The sequence below is a fragment of the Pleuronectes platessa genome, unplaced genomic scaffold (assembly GCF_947347685.1).
Source record: "Pleuronectes platessa unplaced genomic scaffold, fPlePla1.1 scaffold_25, whole genome shotgun sequence".
NCBI lineage: Eukaryota > Metazoa > Chordata > Actinopteri > Pleuronectiformes > Pleuronectidae > Pleuronectes > Pleuronectes platessa.
Window position 1 is genome coordinate 1,451,164 of NW_026519137.1, and position 24,950 is coordinate 1,476,113.

Genomic DNA, 24,950 nt, shown 5'->3' on the forward strand with positions numbered 1-24,950 from the left:
TCTTTTACATTTAAAAAAAAAGAAGCATTTTCTGTATTATTATTTTTTACGTTATCAGGCTTTGTTCCTTTGACGTATGTCACTGCAGGTCACCAAGGCAACAGCCTTATACCTTTGAAGTCTGTCGTTACTTAAACGTCAGTTTTCATTTTTCACTCAGTTGTCTTCTCACTATTGGCTGGTTGCACCGGAACTTGTTTCCTGCTCCTGAACTTGTTTCTTGCTCCTGAACTTGTTTCTTGCTCCTGAACTTGTTTCTTGCTCCTGAACTTGTTTCTTGCTCCTGAACTTGTTTCTTGCACCGGAACTTGTTTCTTTGGATTTGCCTTGAAGACAACTTCGATTTATTGGAATCAACATGATCCCAAAACAAAATAAAAGCGTGGAATTAACTTGCAAGCCAGCTCCTCTTCTGCTGGGAGAGATGAGGAAGAAGTCCGTCAGCTGCTTCACCGAAAACTTTCAAGCTTTCATGACGGATCTGAGTCACGAGGAGTTGGACGGTGAGGAGTATGGAGCCAGAACAGTCTCAAAAGGATTAAATGCACACATAAATGAATACATGCACAAAAAAGATCCACAAATACATTTTCAATGCACACACAAATGTTTCATTCCATATATAAGTAAAAAAAATTCACATGTAAAATATAAGATTCATAAACATATTTCCGATGCACACACAAATAGAAAAAAAATTCACAAATATATGCATGTAAAAGTATTTGCAATCTTCATCAAATACATTTTGGAGCTTGTTACATTCATATATAAACTGTTGGACCTGCATTTACAAAGTGCTTTTAATTTGTAAACCTCGCTGCATTTGTGTGTGAGACTTTTGAGACTTTTGAGACTCCCCTGACGCGACTCTGTTTCACGAATGCATTTTTTCTAAGAGGGGATCGTCTGTAGCCAATCAGATGTCTCACTCCTGTACAGCCAATCACGTGAGTGCCATTACACGACGTCATTAAAACGCCCGCAGGCAGCCTGGAGGTTTTTAGCCCGCCAGCCAATAGACATAGAATTAGTAGACGCTGATCCCCGGCTCCTCACACACAGTGAACGATGACAACAGAAAAGGGCTGTTGATGACGCGACAGTTTTGCTGAAATAAAGTGACACCCAGCGGGTCAAAGTGCTTATGTTATCGTGTCTTAACGCAGCGGTTCCCCGGTCTTGTTTCCAAACTGCGTTGCTAATTCAACAGCTGCAACAGCTTGAAGCTACACGGAGGCAGCTAGCTTCCCCCCCAGCTTCCACACACAGTCAGCACGGACACCCGATACTAACTACTACCAAGTGATGCTTCTAACCTGACGGTGTTTGAGAAACAGTGTCATGAGAGCCTTGGGATTAAGTCAGCGGGTTTTGGCGCTGTTCCCACCGCAGTTAGCATGGTGGCTAGCCCGCTATCCCCGTTATCAAAGTTCGTTATAACCGTATGTGACCGTACACACATGAAGTGCTCTAACCAGCCACAGTCAGCCGGACAACGCCGCTGATTAGTGTGACAAGTGTGTTGAGCCAGCGGCGTTGAAAATGTATTCGTGGATCTTTTTTGCGCATGTATTCATTTCTGTGTGCATTTAATCCTTTTGAGACTGTTCTGGCTCCATAGCGGAGCAGTTGCAGGAAATGGTTGAGCTCGTTTTCAAGAGGGCCGTGCAGAAGCCACACTCTGCTGCAGTCTTCGCCGAGCTGTGCCAGCACCTCTCAACAGTAAGTGATGCATCTAGATAGATAGATAGATAGATAGATAGATTACTTTATTCATCCCGAGGGGAAATTAAGTCGTCATAGCAGCCGGTACATTTGAATACAATAAAATACAATACAATAGAATAAAATATAAAATATTGCGGTAGAAAGAATAAAAACAGAAACACAAGATAAAATAGGTAGATAAGGTGCAGTGGCAGATGATGGTAATAGTACTGATGATATGATGGTAATGTTATTGTTAGACAGTATATCAAAAATAGTACAGTATATATAGTATATAATATATATTTATATATGATAGTAATTATACCAATATAATAGCAGTATATAGTAATAATAGCAGCAACAGTATATATAATAATAATAATAGTAAAATATAATATTAATAACATGTACACATGTATAAATAAAATATGTGTATATAGACTTATATATACAAAGAATATACAAAGAGTATGATATAATATATGATATATAGTACGGGTATAAATATAAGTATTTGGCGATACAATAGATAATATAATATACTGTGAGTGTAAGAATATGTAGACAGAGTTTGCAAAAGACAATATTATTGTATAAAATGATGAATTGAGACAGGTATATTTAGTGCAGTTCTGTGATGGTGGCTCTGACAGAGGTAGATGAGTTGTATAGTCTTATTGCGGTTGGGAGGAACGATTTCCTGTATCGTTCCTTAGAGCAGCGGGGTTGAATGAGTCTGTGGCTGAAGCTGCTCCTTAGCTTGTCTAGTGTTTTGTGGAGGGGGTGAGAGGGATTGTCCATGATTGCCAGCAGTTTTGCCAGCATCCTGTCCTCCACCACCTCCTCCAGGGTGACAAGCTTAGAGCCAACCACAGACTCTGCCTTCCTAATCAGTTTTTTCAGTTTGTTGGCGTCCTTAGCCTTGATGCCCGCACCCCAGGACACCACAGCAAAGAAGATGGTGCTCGCCACAACAGACTTATAAAACATCTGCAGCATCTTGTTGCAGACGTTGAAGGACCTGAGCCTCCTCAGGAAATAAAGCCGGCTCAGGCCCTTCTTGTAGACGGCCTCTGTGTTGGTGGACCAGTCCAGTTTATTGTCTAGTGTGACACCCAGGTACTTGTAAGCAGGGACCACCTCCACAGCCGTCCCACCGATGCAGACAGGAGAGGGCAGGGGCTTGGTCCTCCTGAAATCCACCACCATCTCCCTCGTCTTCGCCACGTTGAGCTGCATGCGGTTCTCCCCACACCACTTCACAAAGCGGTCAACCAGGTCCCTGTACTCAGCCTCCCCTCCGCCCTCAACACACCCCACAATGGCCGTGTCATCAGAGAACTTCTGCAGATGACACGTCTCTGTGCAGTGCTTAAAGTCAGCAGTGTATGTGGTGAAGAGGAAGGGGGACAGCACAGTTCCCTGGGGGGCCCCGATGTTACTGATCAGATGATCAGACACACAGTTCTGTAATCTCACAAACTGTGGTCTGCCCGTCAGATAGTCATCGACCCAAGCGATGAGGGGAGCACTCACCTGCGTGCCCTCCAGTTTGGCCTTCAGCAGTGGGCTGGATGGTATTGAAGGCGCTGGAGAAGTCGAAAAACATGATCCGGACTGAGGTGTTGGGTCTGTCCAGGGAGGAGTAAGCCTTCTGCAGCAGGTAGATGATTGCATCATCAACCCCAACATGGGGCTGATATGCAAACTGCAGGGGGTCTTGTGATGGGCACACCAGCGGTCTGAGGTGGGCCAGGACCAGTCTTTCCATGACCTTCATGATGTGAGAGGTCAGTGCCACCGGCCTGTAGTCCTCCAGTGCAGCAGGACGTCCTTTTTTGGGCACTGGGACCAGGCAGGATGTTTTCCAGAGCACTGGCACTCTCTGAAGGTGTAGGCTCAGGTTGAAGAGGTGCTGGAGAACTCCACAGAGCTGGCTGGAACAGGCCTTCAGCAAACGAGGGCTGATGCGGTCCGGCCCCGCAGCTTTCCTCGGTTTGAGCCTCTCCAGCTCTCTCCTCACCTGGCTGGCTGTGATGTGGAGTCCAGACTGGGGGGTGGGGGATGTCAGCGATGGGTTTGAGGGTGGTGCAGAGATGTTTGTGTTGCAGGAGGTGGTGGGGGGCTGTGGGGGATGTGAGGATGTCCTGGGGGTGGGAGGTGTGAGAAGGTCTGTGGTAAAGGCCAGCGGGGGGGTGGGGGGAGATGGTGACTGGGGTGGTGGGGGGCAGGGGGTGATGGGGGGAGGTGGGGGGTTGTTGCTCAGAGACGCAGTAGAGGCAGTCGTAGAGTCAGTGGAGGCAGTGGATGGTCCGCTGGGGGCTGGGGGGTTGGAGTTGAACCTATTGAAGAACGTGTTCAGCTCATTCGCACGTCGTTCATCCCCAGCTGCTCCCCCATCTCTCCTCTTGAAACCAGTGATCTCCTTCATACCACTCCAGACGTCCCTGGTGTTGTTTTCCTCCAGTTTGTGCTCCAGTTTTCTTCTGAAGTTGTCCTTGCTCTCCCTGATGCTGCGCTTGAGCTCCCTTTGAACCCGTTTGAGTTCTGCTCTGTCCCGTGATCTAAAGGCCCTCTTCTTCTCATTGAGAAGGGCCTTCAGGTCGCTTGTAACCCACGGCTTGTTATTTGGGTAACAGCGGACCTCTTTAGTGGGGATGGTGTTATCGATGCAGAACCCAATGTACTCAGAGACACAGTCAGTCAGGCCATCAATGTCCTCACCATGTGGCTCATACAGAGCATCCCAGTCTGTGGCCTCCAGGGCCCCACGCAGTGTTTCCATGGCCTCATGAGACCATTTCCTCACTGTCCTCACTGTGACTGGGTGCTGCTGAATCACAGGCTTGTAAGATGGTGAGAGCAGGACTAGGTTGTGGTCTGACCTGCCCAGTGGTGGCAGGGCAGTGGAGCTGTATGCATCCTTAACATTTGCATATAGGTCCAAAGTCTTATTTTCCCGGGTGGCACATTTTACAAACTGGAAGAAGGTTGGGAGTGTGGATGAGAGGGAAGCATGTTTAAAGTCACCTGTGATGATGATGAAGGCCCCGGGGTGTTGTGTCTGTAATCCTGCAGTCACAGTGTGGATGACGTCACACGCTGCTTCTGCGTTCCCAGATGGAGGAATGTAAACATTGATGGCGAAAACACTGGTAAACTCCCTCTGCAAATAATATGGACGAAGTCCGACGGCGACGAGCTCGATGTCCGGGCTGCAGACACGATGTTTAACGGTGACGTGCCCGGGGTGACACAACCTGTTGTTCACGAGCACGGCGAGTCCCCCTCCTTTCTTCTTGCCGGTCGCGATGGTGTCTCTGTCGGCTCGAACCGTCTGGAAGCCAGGAATGGTGACGTTGGAGTCCGGTATCTGCTCGTGCAACCACGTTTCCGTGAGACACACAATACTGGACTCCCTGTACTCCCTCTGTGTCCTGATGAGCGCTTCCAGTTCGTCCACTTTATTTGCCAGCGACCTCACGTTTCCAGTGATTACTGCAGGGATGAAGGGCTTAAACTTCCTCTTCTCCTTCCTCCGTTTAAGCCCCGCTCTGCAGCCCCGCCGTCTCCTCTTTAGTTCCTCCGGGATGGTGGGTCTCTCTCCGGCCAAGAGGGTAGTGTGCCTCAGGGCGATCAGCTGGTCGCGGGTGTAAACAATGCCGGCGTGTGTTGCAGGCATTCTCCCAGTGATCCGAAGAGACCGAAGTGCGGTTAAAAGTTATAAAAAGTGTCCAATAAATTTCAAAAGCATCTCGTCATTGTGCGGGACGGAGATGCACAGAGCAGTGCAAAAATAAATATAAAAAACAAATCGCAAACGTTATAAAAACACAAAAAAACCGACAGTAGTACCAGGAGCTGCTACGACAGGCACCCGTTAGTACGGCGCCATGTTGCGTTGGAAGCTACTTTATCCTGTTTCTTAATTAGTTGGACAGCTTATCTTTTGTATGCAGGTTGTAACCTTAATTTAGCCTTTTGATAAACAAGCTATGCAAACCCCTTGGGTAAATTATAAATTATCTTTCTCACTAGTAATAGATTGTAAATAAGACTTAATAAGAATGTATTTTACAATACAACATTTTTGACCCATGTTGTGAATTAGAAGGGAAGTGAAAAAAACAGTTATTTGAAAAATACCTGAAATACTAAATGACGGAAATAATTTACTGCAAAGATATAAATAATAAATACTGAGTGGGGTCACTTTTGACCCATGTTGTCTTATTCAAATAATGAGTTCACTTATTTTCATTCATTTGTGTGCTGATTTAATCCTCAAATCAGAACACACTGATCACTATGTATGTATGTGAGTAGCATTAATGTTAATATTTCCTTATGGTTTTCTCCTCTTCAGGTGGAGGTCCAATCCTTGTCCGACTGGTCAGCCAGCGTCTCCTTCAGGTCTCTGCTGGTCAAACACTGCCAGGCAGAGTTCAGGAAGAACTTTGAAAGGGAGGGCATTTATCGGAAGAGTGGGTCCTGCCTGGAGCCAGTCAGGGACGTGAGGGTCATCGACCGGCTGAGGGAAGAGCAACTCAACGCAAAACCTTCCGGACGCCTCCTCAATAGCATCAAGTTTATTGGGGAGCTGTTCCTCTCAAAGGTTCTGGAGGAGAAAGCCATGTACTGCTGCATCAGGAGGCTGCTGCAGAACGGAGACGGGCCATCTCTGGAGAGCCTCTGTGAGCTCCTCCAGCTCATCTAGCAGGACCTGGAGGTGGTCACGTCTCTGGACTCCTACTATAACCAGCTGAGGTTCATCGCAGAGGAAGGGAAGAGGGCACCAAGGCTCTCCCTTTTGTTGAAGGACACAGTGGATGCACGGAAGAGGGCAGGCTCCACCCCCACTAAGTTTTTAATGAAAACTCATGTGGGAAATACAACTCATACACTTATAAAACTTATACAGAGATATTTGTAAATGGACAGAAACCCCCTACTGCAACCCCTGCTCCTACTCTGTATAATGTACACTGGGTGACATCATGCCCTGAACAAGTCTTTACTCTGTTAGGGGTTTATAATATGTTGTCGACTAATGAATAAAATGTTTTAAATTTTATTTGGGTGTTTTAATGTCTTGCATGCAGCTGCCCTCACATTTCAATTAAAACACATGTGGGAAATACAACTTATACATTTCCCCTTTTCCCAATAATCAATGATAAGCACAGATGACTGGAGAATTTCTGGGACAACATTTGACAAAAGTACTTCCTGAACTGAACATCAAATCTAAATGAGAATTCAGTAAAAAACAAACAAAAAAAAAAAAACATGTTTGATATACAGGAGCCAATTAGACTTAATTAATGAGAAGCTTTTACAAAAGAAGGCTTGTAAGTGTTACGATGAACTAAAGTAACTTGAATGTGCTGCCATGGCAGAGCATCATTAGTTTGGTTTATGAAAAAAACTTTGAACATTAGAATAGTTAACTCCATGGACATTCTGTAACCAGGTAAAGATCTCATTGAGTTAAATCTCTCACAAGACAGATGTGGCCAAGAAGGCAGTAACACATTGTTACAACAGACAGAATACGAACACACACATACAGCGGTCATACAAAACATACACAACACACATGCAATCTTCTGAGCATAATTAACGTGTTACGGATCATCATAACGTGAAATATGATCACGTTGTAATGTGAAAACTTTCCAGTTATCTTATCACCAGCCCTCGAGTGGTGGTACACCCCCCCCCCCCCCCTTACATATACATGTATGTACACAGGTAAAGAGGAAACAACTCGGACAGAGTTTTATATATAGAAAACAGCCCATGTGTGAAGTCTGCGGAGATACAGAGATGACAAGTTGGCAACATCAAACAACGTACAGAGTGTAGATTTCCATGGGCTTTAATAGAACACAAAGCACTTGGGCCTACAGACAGAAGGAGGATTTGTCTAAGGCTGCTTTGATTCAGTCTCTACAGTGAGGGGGAAAGCAGTGGCTCTCTCATAGAAGCTGTGCTTTCATCTTATTTTGCCAGTTTGAATCTAGTTTACATGCTTGTTGCAGTTGTCATCTTATTTTTCAATTCTCTATCCCTCTGTCGGGTCACCACTTGTCTCTTTTGGCATTTCAGAGATGATTTACATTAATGTCTGCATTTTGTCTCTGCTTTATTTAAACAGGTGATATTTCAGTTATTCCAGGCTAAGTCTCGTAAATTATATAAATTGTCCCTGTCAACCCATCAAAATTCAGACTCGTGTTTGAAAGGGAAAGTCCACTTGCTCCACAGGTTTCACACACAGGGTTTTATTGAGCAGAGGCCAATCAGGCTGTTTAAAGTGTGTTTGTTTGAAGGGACTGATCACAGCTGCAGCTCTGTGGAGATAAGATATATCTGAGGTCCAGATCAATACATGTGACTGCTGCAGCGACTGGAGGTCAAATGTACTGAAGTTAGACAGAATAATTACAATGTATAGAAGAAAAACACTGTGAAGGAAACTTTATTTTTTAATATATCTTATTCTAAGATTTAGAATCTGATAGATAGGTCAAATGACCAAAAGGAGAGAGTAAAGTGTTAAACATTTCTAAAATACAGTTTCTGTAATCCAACACCCACCTGTGAAAGTTTTCTCATGTTCAAAAAGCACTGAACAGAAAAAGAAAAGAGAGGAATAGAGGGTTCTGTTGGAAACTCCTTTTCACAAAATTACCAGATTATGATGGAACATGCCTACCCCCTAGTGGCCAAAAGAAGGAAAATCCAAAACTGATTTTGACCACTGTTGAAGTTTCTGACTGATGATGCTTTCAGAATAAAATCCAATTTCATGACTCACTAATGTGAAATACAATTTTTCCCATGTCAGATATTAATATTTTTTAATTTGCCAGTCTTATCTTTTACATGTGTAGATGAATTGTCTGTGATCTTTTGTTTTCTTTCCAGCTTGCTCTGAACTGCTGGCTTGGGAGACAAAATAATCATTTAGAAAATCCAGAAGCAAAAGCTTGTTGATTAAATTATCAATCAAGCATTTCGTTAGAATATTGAAAAGTGAAGAATTCCTGATCTCCTCTTAATGTCTGTTTATTTTCTAAATGATTCGTCTTTGAGTTTTGGATCACTGGTCAGTCTCAAAATAAGTTTAGAGATCATCTTGAGCTCTCAAAACTAAAATGTTACTTTATTGACTAAATAAATGTATATATTGATACAAATAAATGACATGACCAAGATTCTGACCATAGAAATAATATAATTTGCAGTTTAGTTATGACACGAGGAGGTGGCTCTATTGTGGCGAGCATAAAATCCACCTAATTAAGTATTATGATTAAAAGTCATAAATCATAACCAGCATTACTGCTCTATTACCAGCTAACGGAGGTCTTCACCTCCATATTCAACCTCTCCCTAAATCTCTCGACAGTCCCCTCCTGCTTCAAGCAGGCCACCATCATCCCCATACCTAAGAAATCATCCATCACCTGCTTAAACGACTACCGCCCTGTAGCACTGACCTCCACCATCATGAAGTGCTTCGAGCGGCTGGTCAAAAGCCACATCTGCTCACCGCCCAAACCGATCCACGGACGATGCCATCGCCCCGACAACACACACCACCCTCTCCCACCTGAAGAAGGCCAACACATATGTGAGGATCATGTTCGTGGACTACAGCTCCGCATTCAACACAATTGTGCCTGCCAAGCTCGTCCCCAAGCTCAGGAGCCTGGGTCTTAAAACCCCCCTGTGTAACTGGATCTTGGACTTCCTGACGAGCAGACCCCAGGTGGTGAGCTCCTCGGTGTGTTCATCACAGATGACCTGACCTGGTATCATCGGCTGCCATCTCCCTTCCGTGCAAGGCATCTACAGCACAAGATGCCTGAGAAGAGCACTGAAGATCATCAAGGACCAGAGCCACACAGGCTGTGGACTTCTCACACTGCTGCTGTCTGGCAGACGTTACCGGAGCATCCGAGCACGGACTACCAGACACACAAACAGCTTCTTCCTCCAGGCCATTAGGCTTCTGAACAATCAACACTGACCCTCTGAACAGTCACCATATACATTCTGCTCCCCCACTCATACAAATACACTTACTTCACATATATTCATATTATTTAATTTAATATTCCCCACTCCTTCACCCTGTAAACTGCTGCTTCATTTGACTATGTTTTAAAGAGTAGAGTAGGAGCCAGAGCTTTCAGCCATCAAGCCCCTCTGCTGTGGAATAATCTACCACTTTCAGTTCGGGAAGCAGACACCATCTGTATGTTTAAAAGTAGGCTTAAAACCTTCCTATTTGATAAAGCTTATAGTTAGAGCTAATTAGTGCGGCAGAACGTTACTTGTCCTATGTTCTAAACTAGGAAGCATTTAGTTGCAGCAGGACTGCTTGACATATAGTTTTGAAGTTATCCTTCAAAATGTTTACCCTCACTAATGCTGCTAAAAACTTTAATCTTGATGATGTTTTCGTACACTTGACATCTATTGCCCTTCTGTCAGTCCTGGGAGAGGGATCCCTCACATGTGGCTCTCTCTGAGGTTTCTACATATTTTTACCCTGTAAAAGGGTTTTAGTAGTTTTTCCTTACTCTTGCTGATGGTTAAGGACAGAGGATGTCAGACCATGTTGAAGCCCTATGAGACAAATTGTGATTTGTGAATATGGGATATACAAATAACGATTTTCAATTTCAATATTTAATAAAATCATATTTAGTGGCTTGTGTGTATATACACACAGTATATGCATATAGATCTATATATCTATATGTATATATATTCCCTGATGCTGTCAGAACACAAGAACCTGCTGAATGTTGCATCAGTAAATTCTGTTGTAATGTGCACGACTGGCAGATATGATATAGAAAGTCCCAGCAGCAACACGCACAGTATTGTAATCACACAAGAACACTTTGATGAATGTTTTGTTGTAATTTGAAATTAATCACAGGGCTTTTACATTTTGGTTTGAATCCAATCAATCATTGATTGTTAAGATATGAGTCAATAATCTCATTATGTGTCTAAGACAACATTTGATGACTGAAAACCTTAATTCACCAAAGTGTCGTGTTTGATTTATAAGGAAAAGGTCTTTGTACAATGTACTCAGTACTTGTGTTAAATAAAAAAACGGTTCAATCACATGAACTGTGGCTTCAACATAACAGACAAATTCAGTAGTGATACAAGTCCTGTCCCGGTCTTCTACTTCACAAACTGACACACAACGCAGGTAGACCACAAAGGATAGACCGGTTACAAATAGAGCCAAATCCTAATATACATAATATCAAGGCTTTTTACTTAAAATGTCAAGACTTAAACAAATTATAGAGAAACACATTGAAAACAAACTCCTCATGAACTGAAAGAATCAGAGTCAGTGGTGACGTCTGCCTGCAGATGGCGGAAGAACTGTATATGAACATGAAAACAAGTAGAATAGAATAAAGAAGAAACGTGAGACAGAAGTTCTCTGTTGTACAGATTTTATAATAAGACCAGTGATCCTGGTGTAATGAGATAAAAACATGTGCATCAGTGTCTGTATCTTTACTGATGCAACATTCAGCAGGTTCATGTGTTCTGACAGCATCAGGGGATATATATATAGATATATAGATCTATATGCATATACCGTGTATATAAACACAAGCCACTAAATATGATTCCATTAAATATTGATATGTTAAAGGGGTGGATACCTCCTCTTACTCCTAAAGGGGACACAAATATACATTTACATGTATTCAAAGATAAATAACTTAAGGGTTGTTTCAGTATCATTGAAGAACATTTTGGACAAGCTGCAGATTTTTTAACGACTTACTGCTGGAGCATGATAGTTATGAATTACAATAGTCCAGTCTGGATGTAACAAAGGCGTGGACTAGTTTTTCTGCATCTTTTTGCGAAGTACATGTCTGATTTTTTAGATATTACGCAAGTGGAAAAAGGCGGTCCTAGAAATTAGTTGTAGGTGAGAATTAAAGGACAAATCAGGATCGAAGATCACTCACCAGTTCCTGACTGTTTCATTGAAAGCAAGGGCAATGTCGTCTAAGATACAGGTTGTTGGTTTAGAACCTGAGATTATTTTGGTAAACTGATCCTGGGTGATCAGAGTACTGTTAAATGTTCAATTCCGACACCGTATGATAATACAAGGTCAAGTGTGTGGTTACAACAATGAGTAGGTTGGTGTACACACTGACTGAAACCAATTGAATCTAGTATCGAAATTAATGCTACACTAAGGCTATCTTTATTGTAGCTCCTCTTACGACGACACAAGACACAGGTCGGTTCCTTTGAACGGGCGTTTATTGCGGTGGCATGTCTCCTCTCTCCCTCTCCATCTTATCAACACCATCACGCTTTACACGTTACGCCGTGAGAACTGAAAGTATGTAAAAACACAGTACAAACATTTCCATACATATCGCAGCACATTATACACATATAGCGAACACAAAATGACGCTCAGTGTCGACATTAATATAAACATACCTCGTTGGCCGCTTGCCGTAAAAAGAGGTTTTGATGTGCATTACAAGTTTTATAGCTTTGGTGACAAAACGCGCACCGTGCACCTGCCGTTTGCAGTGTCACAGTGATCTTGGCCCCCGGGGCTACGAACAAAGCACATTAGTTCCGCCTCAAGAAGCGAATAATACAAATACTGCCTGTATCAGTTACATTTTAACCTTTTCATTCATGAACTTAAATACCGGCACTTACACTCCCACCAAATCACTCATCCACCTAAATGTGGGATTTTCCGGTACAACAAAATATAAGTGGAATAAACAAAAAAATGTTCTTAAGCATCATTGAAAGTGACCTTATGTGATTGAGCTGGCCTCAAGTAAGGTGACTACCTTGTGTATAGGCCTCTCAAGATGAACTGATCTAGTGAGTGGTTTGCCTTTGTCAAATGTAGTGTCGCTAACTAGAAGTTTCAGTTTCCGTACCATGCCATCTGCACTGGGATACACTTCCACAACTTTAGCAAGCTTCCATTCATTCCTTGGTGAGCCATCTTCTTGAAGGATCACAATGTCATCTATTTGCGAGTTCCTTGATATTTTTTGCCATTTCCGTCGTTGTTGGAGGTTCAGCAGGTATTCTCGCTTCCATCTTTGCCAAAACTCATTGGCTAAGAACTGCACCTTTCTCCACCTTTTGCACAGGTACAGGTCTTCCTTGCAAAACTGTCCTGGAGGTGGCAGAATGATTGAGGATTTCATGGTCAGTATGTGGTTTGGAGTGAGGGGCTCCGGACCAGTAGGATCATTAAGATGCTCAACACTTAGTGGCCTGCTATTGATTATAGCCATCGTTTCGTAAAGAAACGTTCTCAAAGTTGTGGTGTCGAGTCTGCTTGCGGCTTGGTCAAGCATAACCATCAAGATGCTTCGGACTGTCCGAATCTGACGCTCCCAGACCCCACCCATGTGGCTAGCTGATGGGACGTTCAGCACAAATTCACAGCCGAATGCTCGCTGACGTTCAGGATCTATTCCTTTGAGCAACTCAGAAAGGACTCTCCTAGCGCCCATGAAGTTTGTTCCCTGATCACATCTTATTTGGCGCACAGGTCCTCTGATAGCCATAACTGTTCGAAGTGCATTCATGAATGCGTCTGTTGTCAAGTCATCGAGTGTTTCTATGTGTACTGCTCTCGAACATAAGCAGGTAAACAGCAACCCATAGCGTTTTAATTCCTTTCTTCCTTCCTTTACGATAAAGGGGCCGAAACAGTCAAGACCACAGTAAGTAAAGGGGGGGGATTCTTCAGCCCTTTCTTGCGGCAGATCTGCCATTTGTTGCACCTCTGTAGATCTTCTGTATCTCCTACATTTTACACACTTATAAATGTGTGAGGAGACCACATTCCCACATCCCAAGACCCATATTCCATTTGCACGCAATTCGTTCATGGTCATGCCTCTTCCTTGATGGAATACTCGCTCATGATAATGTTTGATGAGGAGGGCTGACACATGAGATTTTCGTGGAAGAATTGCAGGATGTTTTATGTCGTGGTGTAAGGCTGATTTTGACAACCGTCCTCCCACCCTGAGAACATTGTTTTTGTCCAGGAAGGCATTCAACCTGTGCAACTTGTTGTGCTTGCTCCGAATGTCTCCTTTCTGGAACCTGATTCTTTGAATGTCGCCAGCAAAGGCTTCTTCTTGCGTCAGCTTGATAATGAAAACTTCCGCTTCTCTTCTTTCTTCGAGATTGGTTGTTTCATTAGTTCTTGGTTGAAGTCCTTTGAATTCTCTGACATATCTCTTGAGCCTGGCGATGGCTCTCACAGCTCTGTTCCAGTCAGAAAACTTAGTGAAGCGGTTTGCCATTGCATTCGCCTCCTCTGTCTTAGCTGCATGAGCATAGGCTTTGCGAAGCTCTGGGTCTGTCGTTTCTACTTCTACTTTCTCTTCTTCACATGGCGGAATTTGCTGCCAAAGGAAGTTGGGTCCTTTAAGCCAATTAGACTCCTTCAGCTGAACTGCACTCAACCCTCTGGAGGCATGGTCGGCTGGATTGCTTTCAGACCTGACATGTCGCCACTGTTCAGGGCTTGTGCTGGATCGTATGCGTTGGATTCTGTTGGCTACAAATGTGTGGAACCTCTTGGCGTCGTTGTTCACGTAGCCGAGGACCACCTGTGAGTCAGTCCAGTAATACTCTTGCAGGCCTTCAATCTCAAGTTCACCCTTGATGAGGTCTGCGTTGCGGACGGATGTCACAGCTGAAGATAACTCAAGTCTTGGAATGGTCGTTAGTTTGACAGGAGCTACTCTTGCCTTCCCAATGACAAGAGAGCAACTGATGTGTCCCAGTTCACTTATTGCTCGAAGATACGAGCATGCACCATAGCCTTGAAAACTTGCATCTGAAAAGCTGTGAAGCTCATATCTTATGACCTTCCCGAAGTTTGATGGGAGGTAGCTCCTTGGAATCTTCAGCGCTGCCAACTGAGGCAAATCTCTTAGCCATTCCTCCCATTGCGGAAGAATGTGTTCAGGGAGATCTTCATCCCAGCCTACTTTGTCTTTGCATAGCGCCTGAAGAATCTGTTTGCCGACTAGGATGAAGGGGGCCACAAACCCTAATGGATCATAGATGGAGGCAACAGTCGAAAGAACACCTCTCCTTGTCAGTGGATTTTCCTTAACCACAACTCTAAACTGGAAATAATCCGCTTCGACGCACCACTGAACTCCGAGTGCTCGTTCTATATATGGTTCTCCAAGAGCCATGTCTTGATCCTTGGTTTGCGCACGTTCCTCAAGTGGTATTGCTTCCACTACTTCCTTGTCATTGGACACAAATTTATGCAGCCGTAGGTTTCCTGTTCTGCATAAAGCTCTTGACTCTTCCACCAGATGTATGGCTTCCGCCGCTGACTCTACACCTGTTAAGCCATCGTCAACGTAAAAGCTTCTCTGTATGAACTTGATGGACTCTTCGCTGAACTTTCCATGACCCTGCGATGCCAGATGTTTGAGGCCAAAGTTGGAGCAGCCAGGGGATGAGGCTGCCCCAAACAGGTGTACTCTCATCCTGTACACTGAGGGTTTTGTGTCAAGATTGCCTTTATCCCACCAGAGGAATCTGAGGTAGTCTTGATGTTCCTTTGCAACGTGAAATTGGTGAAACATTCTCTCGACATCACACATTATGGCTATTGGACCCTTTCTGAATCGACAAAGCACTCCAACTAAGGTGTTAGTCAAGTCTGGTCCAGTCAAGAGATGGTCATTTAGAGAGGTTTCCTGAAACCGTGCAGAACAGTCGAAAACCACACGGATCTTCCCGGGTTTGTGGGGGTGGTAGACACCGTGATGCGGGATATACCATGCTGGTTGGTCATTGAGTTCGGACTGTGGAACTTTCTCAGCATCTCCTCGTTCGATTATGTCGTTCATGAACTGGACATAATCCTTGCAATACTGCTCGTTTTTCCTTAGTCGTCGCTCTAATGACATGAGCCTGTGAACTGCACACTGTTTGTTGTCTGGAAGATTGGGCTTGTCTGTTTTGAAAGGAAGTGGGAGTTCATAGTGACCATTTTCCTTCTGCTTTACACCTTCTTTCACTTTTGACAAGAAGAGGAGGTCTTCCTGCGAGATTGGATTACCATCTGTGGTACGCTCTGTGAAATCAGATTCGAGAGCTTTGATAATGTCTGTTGGATTGATCTCTTTAACATGTGTTCTGCACACAAAGTGCACCTCCCTCTTTAGCCTAGCAGACGGCTGTGCATCAGGGGTCACTTGCCGTACCATCATTTTGTGACTGGTTCCTATTGAATCACCGTGGTCACTTGCTTGATTGGAGCAGCCAACAATGCTCCAGCCCAGGTCTGTTAACTGTCCGTATGGCTGATTCTCTTTTCCAGACAGAATCTCTCTTGGGAGAAGGGCTTGGTGACAGTTATAGCCAATCAAGAGGCCAACTTCGCAATCCAATGGTGGTGGAATTTTGTCTACCAATTGCTCCAGATGAGTCCATTTATGAGCAGTTTCAGAAGTTGGAATGTGTGACCTGTCTGCTGGAATGAACTCTCGTGTGAAAAGAGGTGGCAATGAAATCCTCTTCTCCGAATCATATCCTCTCACTTGTAGATGTGTTAGTTTCTGACAAGCTATGACTGCTGACCTTGTAGACATTGTGGATAGCTTCAGACTTACATTCTCTTTGGTTGTGTTGAGGTTTTGGGCAACTTCATCCAGAATGAAAGTTGTGTCGCTCTGTGTGTCTAAGAGTGCATAGACAAGGACTTCATGATTCGGCTGTTTTGTGGATGAGACCCAGACCGGTACAATTGAGGATGTCTGTGTACTCGAACCGTCTTGTAGGATTCTGTTAGTAGTTGCTGTTGCAGCTATTTCTTTGGTGTCCACCTTTGGAGTCATTGACCATTGATGATCCTTGAATTTGTCATCATGTAAACATGTTGGGTGTCCTTTCTGACACCGTTCACATATGCTCTTGTTGTCACACTTTCTTGAAATATGACCACTTCCTAAACATCCAAAGCAAAGCTTCTCTACTTGCACAAACTTGTTACGCTCTTGAACTGTCTTTTCACCAAACTTTCTGCACTTGGCGAGTACATGTCCTTTCCTTTTGCAGAATACACATTCTGAGATGCTGCTTTCTGTTGTGTTTGTGGACAGTGTCTTTGCTTGAATGGTTTGGCTTCTTGGATGCTTTGGTTTTTCACCTTCCACACTCTTGAGCGCTTGTATTGAAGATATGGGATCACAAGCAAGATCTGCTTCCTTTGACAGGAAGTTTACCAATACTTTGAATGGAGGGTACTCAGCATTTGCTTGTCTGTATTCCATTGCCTTGCGGTTCCAACTGGATGCCAGCCAATCTGGCAATTTAAGGAGAATTTTTTGACTCTCGTTGCAGTCATTGAGAACTTCCAATGTCTTGACATGGGGCATTGCGGCTTGACAGCTCTCGAGGAAGTCTGCAAATTCTCTTAGCTCGAAACCTTCTTTAGAGCTTATTTTTGGCCATGCACTTAGCTTGTCTCTGTAGGACTTCCCAATAATGAATGGGTCTCCAAAACGTTTATCCAACAGTTGCCAGGCTGAGTCGTATGCTACTTCAGTGCCCAGTAGGAAGAATCCTTCAACAGCTTTCTTCGCAGCACCACCCAAGTACTTTCTTAGGTAGTACAGTTTTTCGTTCTTTGGGATGTTTTTCCTGTTTATCAATGTTTCAAAGGAGAGTTTCCAGTCCTTGTATTTCAAGGGATCTCCAATGAATAATGCAGGCTCTGGTGTTGGAAGACGATTGGCACTTATAGCTTCTGCTAGCATGTTGACCAAGTCTGAGCTGTTCTGCGCTTGAGGCATGGGCATTGAAGTAGGTGGAGCTTGAGGAATGAATGGGGGGTTTGGGGCATAAGTGTGAAGACCTTGAGTTTTTCCTAATCGTAATGCTTCATTTAGGGAGTTGCTTGCTTCAGACCTTTCTTCAATTTGTTCATAGACCTTCACTCTTGCTCTAGCAGCGTTAAACTTCTTAACTTCTTCTAACCTTTCGATTCTTTTACGCCTGTCTTGCATTGCTTGTTGTGTGGCTAGATTCTCAGTTTCTAGCCTCCGAAGCTCTGTTGTTTCCCTTTCTTGTTCCTCCAAAACCGCCAAAACTTCCCGGGATGCAGCAGCTTCAGCTGCAGCCTCATACCTTTTTACTGAGCAGACACTGGTGTAGTTGGAGCCACGTTTCGATCTTTGAGATAGTGGTCTTGATAAGGAGCCTGTTGAGTCGAGTACAGATCCAACATCAGGCCAGGGTTCTTCTTCCTCTGCTGTATGCCCTTTAAGCTGCCTTTCTGCCTTTTCAATCATAAATCCTGAAAGCGATACGCACGTGTCAACTCTGCGCCGCAGGTCTGGCTCAGGAGTTTGTATTTCCCGCAACTCTTCATAAATGTTCTTTACCTTTGTGCATGTGCTTTGTATGTTATCAATAAGCTCACCCAATTCATCCTTGGATGCCTCATCAGTCAATATATCCTTGCCTATTCTTGCCTGACACCTCCACCTCTCATAGATTACTCTATATCGACGTTGGATACCCTTTAGCCTTTCCTCTTGAAGTTCTCTACCCTTTTCTGTTAAGGTTCTTGTTCTTTCGCTTCTTCGTAGGCTTTTCTCCTCTTCTGGGAAGTCAGGGTCTGTAGCTTCATGTTGAGCAGGTGATTCGGCATTCTTGTGGCAGGTCTCTGAACTTTTGTAAGACATTTTGAGATGACTTGAATGGCTATGGGATGTGTGTAGCTATTGAGCTTCAAATGGATTAGATTAGGCTATGTATAAATGTAAGCTACAGAAGGCTTTCAGTAAAGTAGCCATGCAGGTCTGAATATGGACTTTCATATTGCATTAAATAAAATAGTATTTTCACTTCACTCAAATTTAAAAGCAAAACAAATACCTTTGTAAAGATGCAACAAAAATCTCAAATATACTTGTACTTCACACAAGAAAAGGTTTTCACATTAGTGGACTGGCCCTTTAAATTTCACTTCAGTCACCCTTTAAACACTGCTATTTTCATAAATCAAAATTTACAAGTATTACTTTCCCATTCACTTAGCACTTATACAATAAGCTGCTTAAGAGGAGTAACACACATCAACACACATTATGTACAGAACTGAGTCCTTTTTAAGTTAGTTGAGCCACTTCTCACACCGCTTTCACTTGAAGGTGATGGTGGAGCACCTCTTGGCTTTGCCTTGAAACTTGTGCATGTGACACAGTTTACCTTCCATATATTGCCGCCGCTATGGCGACAGTGATTGAAGTGCGTTGCTTTTCCGCTCTGCTGCGATGCCGAGTGATCCCGTCACGTCGTCACACAGCTGCGGTCTCGTCGTCTCGCCTACCCGCGCCGAGCAGTCGAGTTCTCACTGTAGCTCCTCTTACGACGACACAAGACACAGGTCGGTTCCTTTGAACGGGCGTTTATTGCGGTGGCATGTCTCCTCTCTCCCTCTCCATCTTATCAACACCATCACGCTTTACACGTTACGCCGTGAGAACTGAAAGTATGTAAAAACACAGTACAAACATTTCCATACATATCGCAGCACATTATACACATATAGCGAACACAAAATGACGCTCAGTGTCGACATTAATATAAACATACCTCGTTGGCCGCTTGCCGTAAAAAGAGGTTTTGATGTGCATTACAAGTTTTATAGCTTTGGTGACAAAACGCGCACCGTGCACCTGCCGTTTGCAGTGTCACAGTGATCTTGGCCCCCGGGGCTACGAACAAAGCACATTAGTTCCGCCTCAAGAAGCGAATAATACAAATACTGCCTGTATCAGTTACATTTTAACCTTTTCATTCATGAACTTAAATACCGGCACTTACATTTATTATTGTCAACATGAATATTAAAGTCACCAACAATAATTATGTTATAGGTCTTTCGGACTAGGTTTGAAAAAAACTCGGGGAATTCCGTAAATAATTCAGTTTAAGCCCCCGGAGCACGGTAAACTACAGCAAATATGATTGGCTGTTGGTGTTTCCTGGATTGGCGTGGAAGAACAAGACATTCAAATGAGTTATAGTTTAGTTTAGGATTAATTGATAGACTGGGGTTAAAAATAGCAGCAACTCCACCTCCTCGTCCGAATTCTCTGGGAACCTGTGAATTTATATGACTGGAGGGAGTAGATTCATTTAGACTGACATATTCATCAGGATGCAGCCACGTCTCAGTGAGGGATAATACATCTATGTTGTAGTCTGAGACTAGTTCATTAACTAAAATAGCCTTTGATGACAGTGATCTAATGTTTAAAAGACCACATTTCAAAGTCTTGGTTTCCTGTGTTGTTTCAGAGGTTGTGTTAATTTGTATTAGATTATTGTGTGGATTCGGACGGTGGACAGACACAATCTCTATGGGGTTGTGTGACTGTCCCAGAGGGAGCGCAGAGAAGTTTTTAGCACTGCAGCTCTGCTTCCTGGTCCCAACTCTGGGTTGTCATGTAATAGACTGAGTAATATTCCTAGATAAGAGAGCTGCTCCATCCCAAGTGGGATGAACGCCGTCTCTCCTAACAAGTCCAGGTTTCCTCCAAAAAGTTTGCCAGTCATCTACAAAGCCCACACCGTTTACAGGACACCTCGACAGCCAGAGGTTAAAAGACAACATGTCATCACCTGTTGTGTTAGGTAGAGGGCCAGAGAAAATTACTGTGTCCGACATCGTTTTTGCAAAAGCACACACCGACTCAACATTAACTTTAGTGACCTCCGACATGCGAAGCCGGGAGTCGTTGCTGCCGACGTGAATTACGATTTGAACAGTGTTGTGCACGTTCACACCTCTCATGAACTAGTTCAAAGTTCAGTTCATACAAGTAAACATGAATAGTTCACGTTCATAGTTCACCATTCAAAATCTGAACTACTTCATAGTTCAGTTCATTTCATCGTTTTTAGGTGGCTGTTCACACCGGATGTGCATTTCTCAGCGACGGTCAGCCCGCGATTCTGCTTTCTCCGCTTGCTGTTGAATGTAACCCGTTCAATGTACTCGTTTGGGGGTATATGATGATGGTCTCATAGCCCCCCCCTCTATTTGTATCCATATGACTGCTTGTGTAGCTGTAGTGGATGGGCAGGGGGGAATTTAATTATGTGATTGGGAAAATTGGGGAAATTAAAACTCTAGGACAACAGATCGTTTAAAATCATTTTCAGTTTGTTTGCGCGTTACGCTCGCGGCGAGTGAAAAAAATAGACTCTACGCCGAAACCATTGGTTCAGGGCGCGAGTGAAGCAGCGCGGCGCAGCGCATCCGATTTGCACCGCACAAAGGTTTAACAGGGGGTGGATAGGAGGCGCTTGATTTCCTTGGCGCTGCACTGCGCTTCCACGCCCCGGGGAAAACTCGGCGTTAGACAGTGCCTCTCCTTTCTCAGAGTAAGGACTAAATCGCAGACCAAGATGCAAAAAAATACTTATTTATTTCCAAAAATAGAAAAAACAAGGATCCACAAAGGCAAAAAACACAAGTGCAAAAAACAGAGAGTCCAATTCAAAAACAGAATTCCAAAAGGGAAAAACAGAGAGGATCAGAAATCTGAGTCTAGTACCATACCAGGTAAAACAAGGTTCAAACACGGCAGAATCTTTACATAGATTCTCACAAACAAACGATACAATCCGACAGGGGACAACAGGAAGACTGGGCTTAAATAGAAGGGGGAACAAAGACAAGACACAGGTGAACAAATCAGGCAAACAATCAGGTTGATGACCGGGAACAGGTGAGGGACAAAAAGAGGAAGCAACAGAGGGCGGAGTCTCCGGACAATAACAGAACACACATGGCCTGACATTGGCGATTTCTTTACCTTTTTCCAGATGTTGAGGGTCATTTGCAGAGCCGGTGGCAGATTCGTCATTTTCACAAAGCGCTTGTGAGTGAAGTGTGGTGATCTACTGAAGGTCTCGCTGAAATAAAAATCCTACAAAAACCCATCCCGAGTTAACGTGTCCGTGTCAGCATCACGTTGAGGCAGCAATATAAATGAAATGGTTTAAAAAAACCATAATATTACAAAACCCAGCCGACCACTGTGTTTATGCCAAAGAGTCAAATGAAGGGAAGGTGATCATAATCACATGGGTCGATGACTTGATCATTGCAGCAAGCAATGAAGAAAGACTGAAAAAGGTGAAAGAGATGCTCGCAGAAAAGTTTAAGATGAAAGATTTAGGCAAACTCAAACATTTTCTGGGTATTGATTTCAGTCAATCAGATGGATGTGTAAAGATGTCACAGGAAAGATACACTAACAAGATACTACAGCGTTTTAATATGCAAGATTGTAGGACCAGAGAAACACCCTGTGAGCAGAAGCTAGAGTATACTGAAGATGCAGTAAAGATGGAAGATGTCAGGATGTACAGGGAGGCTGTTGGTAGTCTTATATACTTGACTACTTGTACCAGACCGGATTTAAGTTTTGTGGTGAGCAGATTATCACAGTATTTTGCTGAGCCTACAGAGGAGCAGTGGGTCACTGTGAAGCATGTTTTAAGGTATCTCAAAGGCACTGCAGAGAAAGGGTTAAGCTTTAAGAGAAACGACAGTGAGGAGCTAGGTATACAAGCCTACAGTGATGCTGACTGGGCGGCTGATACAAGTGACAGACGCAGTACCACAGGATACTCTGTCAGTCTTAGTCAGAACAGCTCTCTAGTCTCGTGGAAGACTAGAAAACAACCCACAGTTGCGCTATCAACCTGCGAGGCAGAATATATGGCACTGGCTTCAACCATACAGGAGTGTCTATACCTGGAGCAGTTACTAGGGGGTATAGATAACTACAATTACACACAAACTATTGTACATGAGGACAATCAGGGGACAATAGCTCTTGCCAAAAACCCTGTACACAGACAGAGGTGTAAACACTTTGACATAAAGTACCACTTTATCAGGTCAACTGTGATTGAGGGAAGGGTGATTTTGATGTATTGTTCTACTGATGACATGGTTGCTGATGTAATGACCAAACCTGTAAATAAGTTGAAACTGAAGAAGTTTGCAAATGCTCTTTTTGGAGATTGATATGTGTATGACAGAGGTTCACATTCATTCTGTTTTCCTGTGTTTCTTTTGCTTGAAGTATAGCAACCTGAGTACAAGTGGGGGTGTTGAGATATATTCATTATGTACTCAGATGTATATGTAATGCTGTATTGTAATATGTATATATGGTTACGCCACAGGATGGCGCCAAGGTACAGGCTATAAGAGCCAACCTGCTATATGTTAGTGTGTCAGTTAAAGTAGCTCTGACCGTGAGACTGATGTGTCAGCAGCCTGTTAATAAATACGCCAACAACGGCTAAAGATAACGCCATCATTTATTCTTTCCTCCGAATGCAACGGTAGCTGCAGCAATAGTGCAACACAACTCAACAGAAACAAACATGTTGTATTTAGGTCATACAATTTGAACCAGTTTATCAAAATGTTTCAAAAACATTTACAAACATTAAACACATCATTATGTCATACCTTTAATTCATTCAAATAAAGCAGGGACCCACCCCGTCCTTATTGTCTTGAGAACAATTACTAAAACAGGAAAAGACAACTTAACTTAATGTCACGGACACAATAAGAGAGGGGGAGAAGGGAAGAGCTACGGTGTCCCTAAATAGACTGCGCCGACTTCCCGCAGCCTATAGGAATCACCGTCCTGTCAGGTAAATTAAAACATCAGCAGAACGGGGAAAATAATACTGCCAAAACTATAAAACTTTATTCAGAATTGACCCCGTAACATTCACGCCCGCCCCCATGTAACTCAGTGGCGCTGTTCACTTCGGCTGCGATCGCGTTCGGCACCGATGGTTTCGGGGCATAGTTCGGGGAAACACACTGGGAAATGATTTTAAACGATATTAATGACATATTATATTTAAATGTTAAAATATGTGTCCCGTACTTTAGAGTTCCCTGCGGTTCTCCTGGAGTTTCAATATCCCCGAGTGTTTCCCCGAACATGATTAAATGCTATGAAGATCATCATTTACCCCGAACCCCTTCATTGAACGGAGCATACACAACCAGCGGAGAAAGCAGAATCACGGGCTGACGGGCGCGGAGCAATGCGCTTCCGCTTTGCTCGTGTGTTCCCACAGGAGCTGATGTCCTGCGCGGATGCAACTTCCGTCCGTGCGCTCGCTTTATACTCCCCGTAGACCGGCGGCGAGGACACCGCATAAAACCCACAGCGCGAGTGTGACGCAGTCTGTTACAGTGTAACTTCCGCACTGTAAACAATTGTCATGTAAATTAACTTGTCTGTTTATTATTGTTTTAAATAAAATTCAACATAATCCCAAATACTGTACAATGTAATTTAAGGTAATAGCAGCATGATGACAGTCAGTTCCTATAAATTAAACTCCTCTTTACCAAAACCTTGGTTCCCTGTGTTGATGTGATATTCTGAACAACGTATACTGAATGATTACGGTAAATGAAATGCAGCTACTGAAATACTAATACTGGTTTTGTTGTCCATTACTGATGTAGATTTCAGAGCATGACAGTTATCAGTCGGTTCATTACATTAATATATCATACATTAAACAACCATAGCACACTTTAAGAATCGTAGCAATGCAAGCATGTGTAGTGATTAAAAATGGTTCAGAGATGACAGTTAATGTCAATTCGGTTCAACAAGTATCCAGAATAAGACGGGACGGGAGGCTGAGATATCAATACAAAATACAATTTATTTAATAAATGCAAATGATTTAAAATAGACTGCTCAAACAGTAAAGTGACATGTGCAAAGGTTGGAAAGGCTGGCCTGGACTTGATATAAATGACAGTTTAAAATAGAGAGAAATTAGAGGCTCCAGACCCAATTGTACAATGCTGAAATATCATGCATTAAAAACCAAACACAACACACTTTAAGAAAATCACTGCAAACGATATACAACAACAAAATGACAAAAGAGGGCCTCTACTTTATGGAGCCAATAATTCACCACCATTAAAGTCACTACCGCTGAATTGCACAGTCCCAGTCAACCATATATATTGCACCTTGCAATAGAACAAAACAAAACACAAAGAAACAAATAATCAAACCAAATAATCTAAATAAAATCTAAAG

General features: G+C 43.4%; 1 protein-coding gene across 2 annotated transcripts; it reads right to left on the reverse strand.

Annotated features, from left to right (window-relative positions):
- Positions 1-11,996: 11,996 nt before the first annotated feature.
- LOC128436429 (uncharacterized) lies at positions 11,997-19,639 on the reverse strand. Of its 2 annotated transcripts, XR_008338070.1 has the most exons (3): positions 19,423-19,639; positions 19,036-19,312; positions 12,029-12,127 (listed from the first exon to the last, which is right to left on the reverse strand). XR_008338070.1 is itself a non-coding variant. In XM_053418169.1 (2 exons), exon 1 carries the CDS (start codon positions 18,507-18,509, stop codon positions 12,573-12,575), a length of 5,937 nt encoding a protein of 1,978 aa, XP_053274144.1. In that variant the 5' UTR covers positions 18,510-19,007; the 3' UTR covers positions 11,997-12,127; positions 12,238-12,572. The 2 variants fall into 2 exon arrangements, 1 of the variants encoding a protein (XP_053274144.1); XM_053418169.1 differs by lacking the exons at positions 19,036-19,312; positions 19,423-19,639 and adding an exon at positions 12,238-19,007 and having other exon boundaries at positions 11,997-12,127.
- Between the last annotated feature and the right edge of the window lie 5,311 nt (positions 19,640-24,950).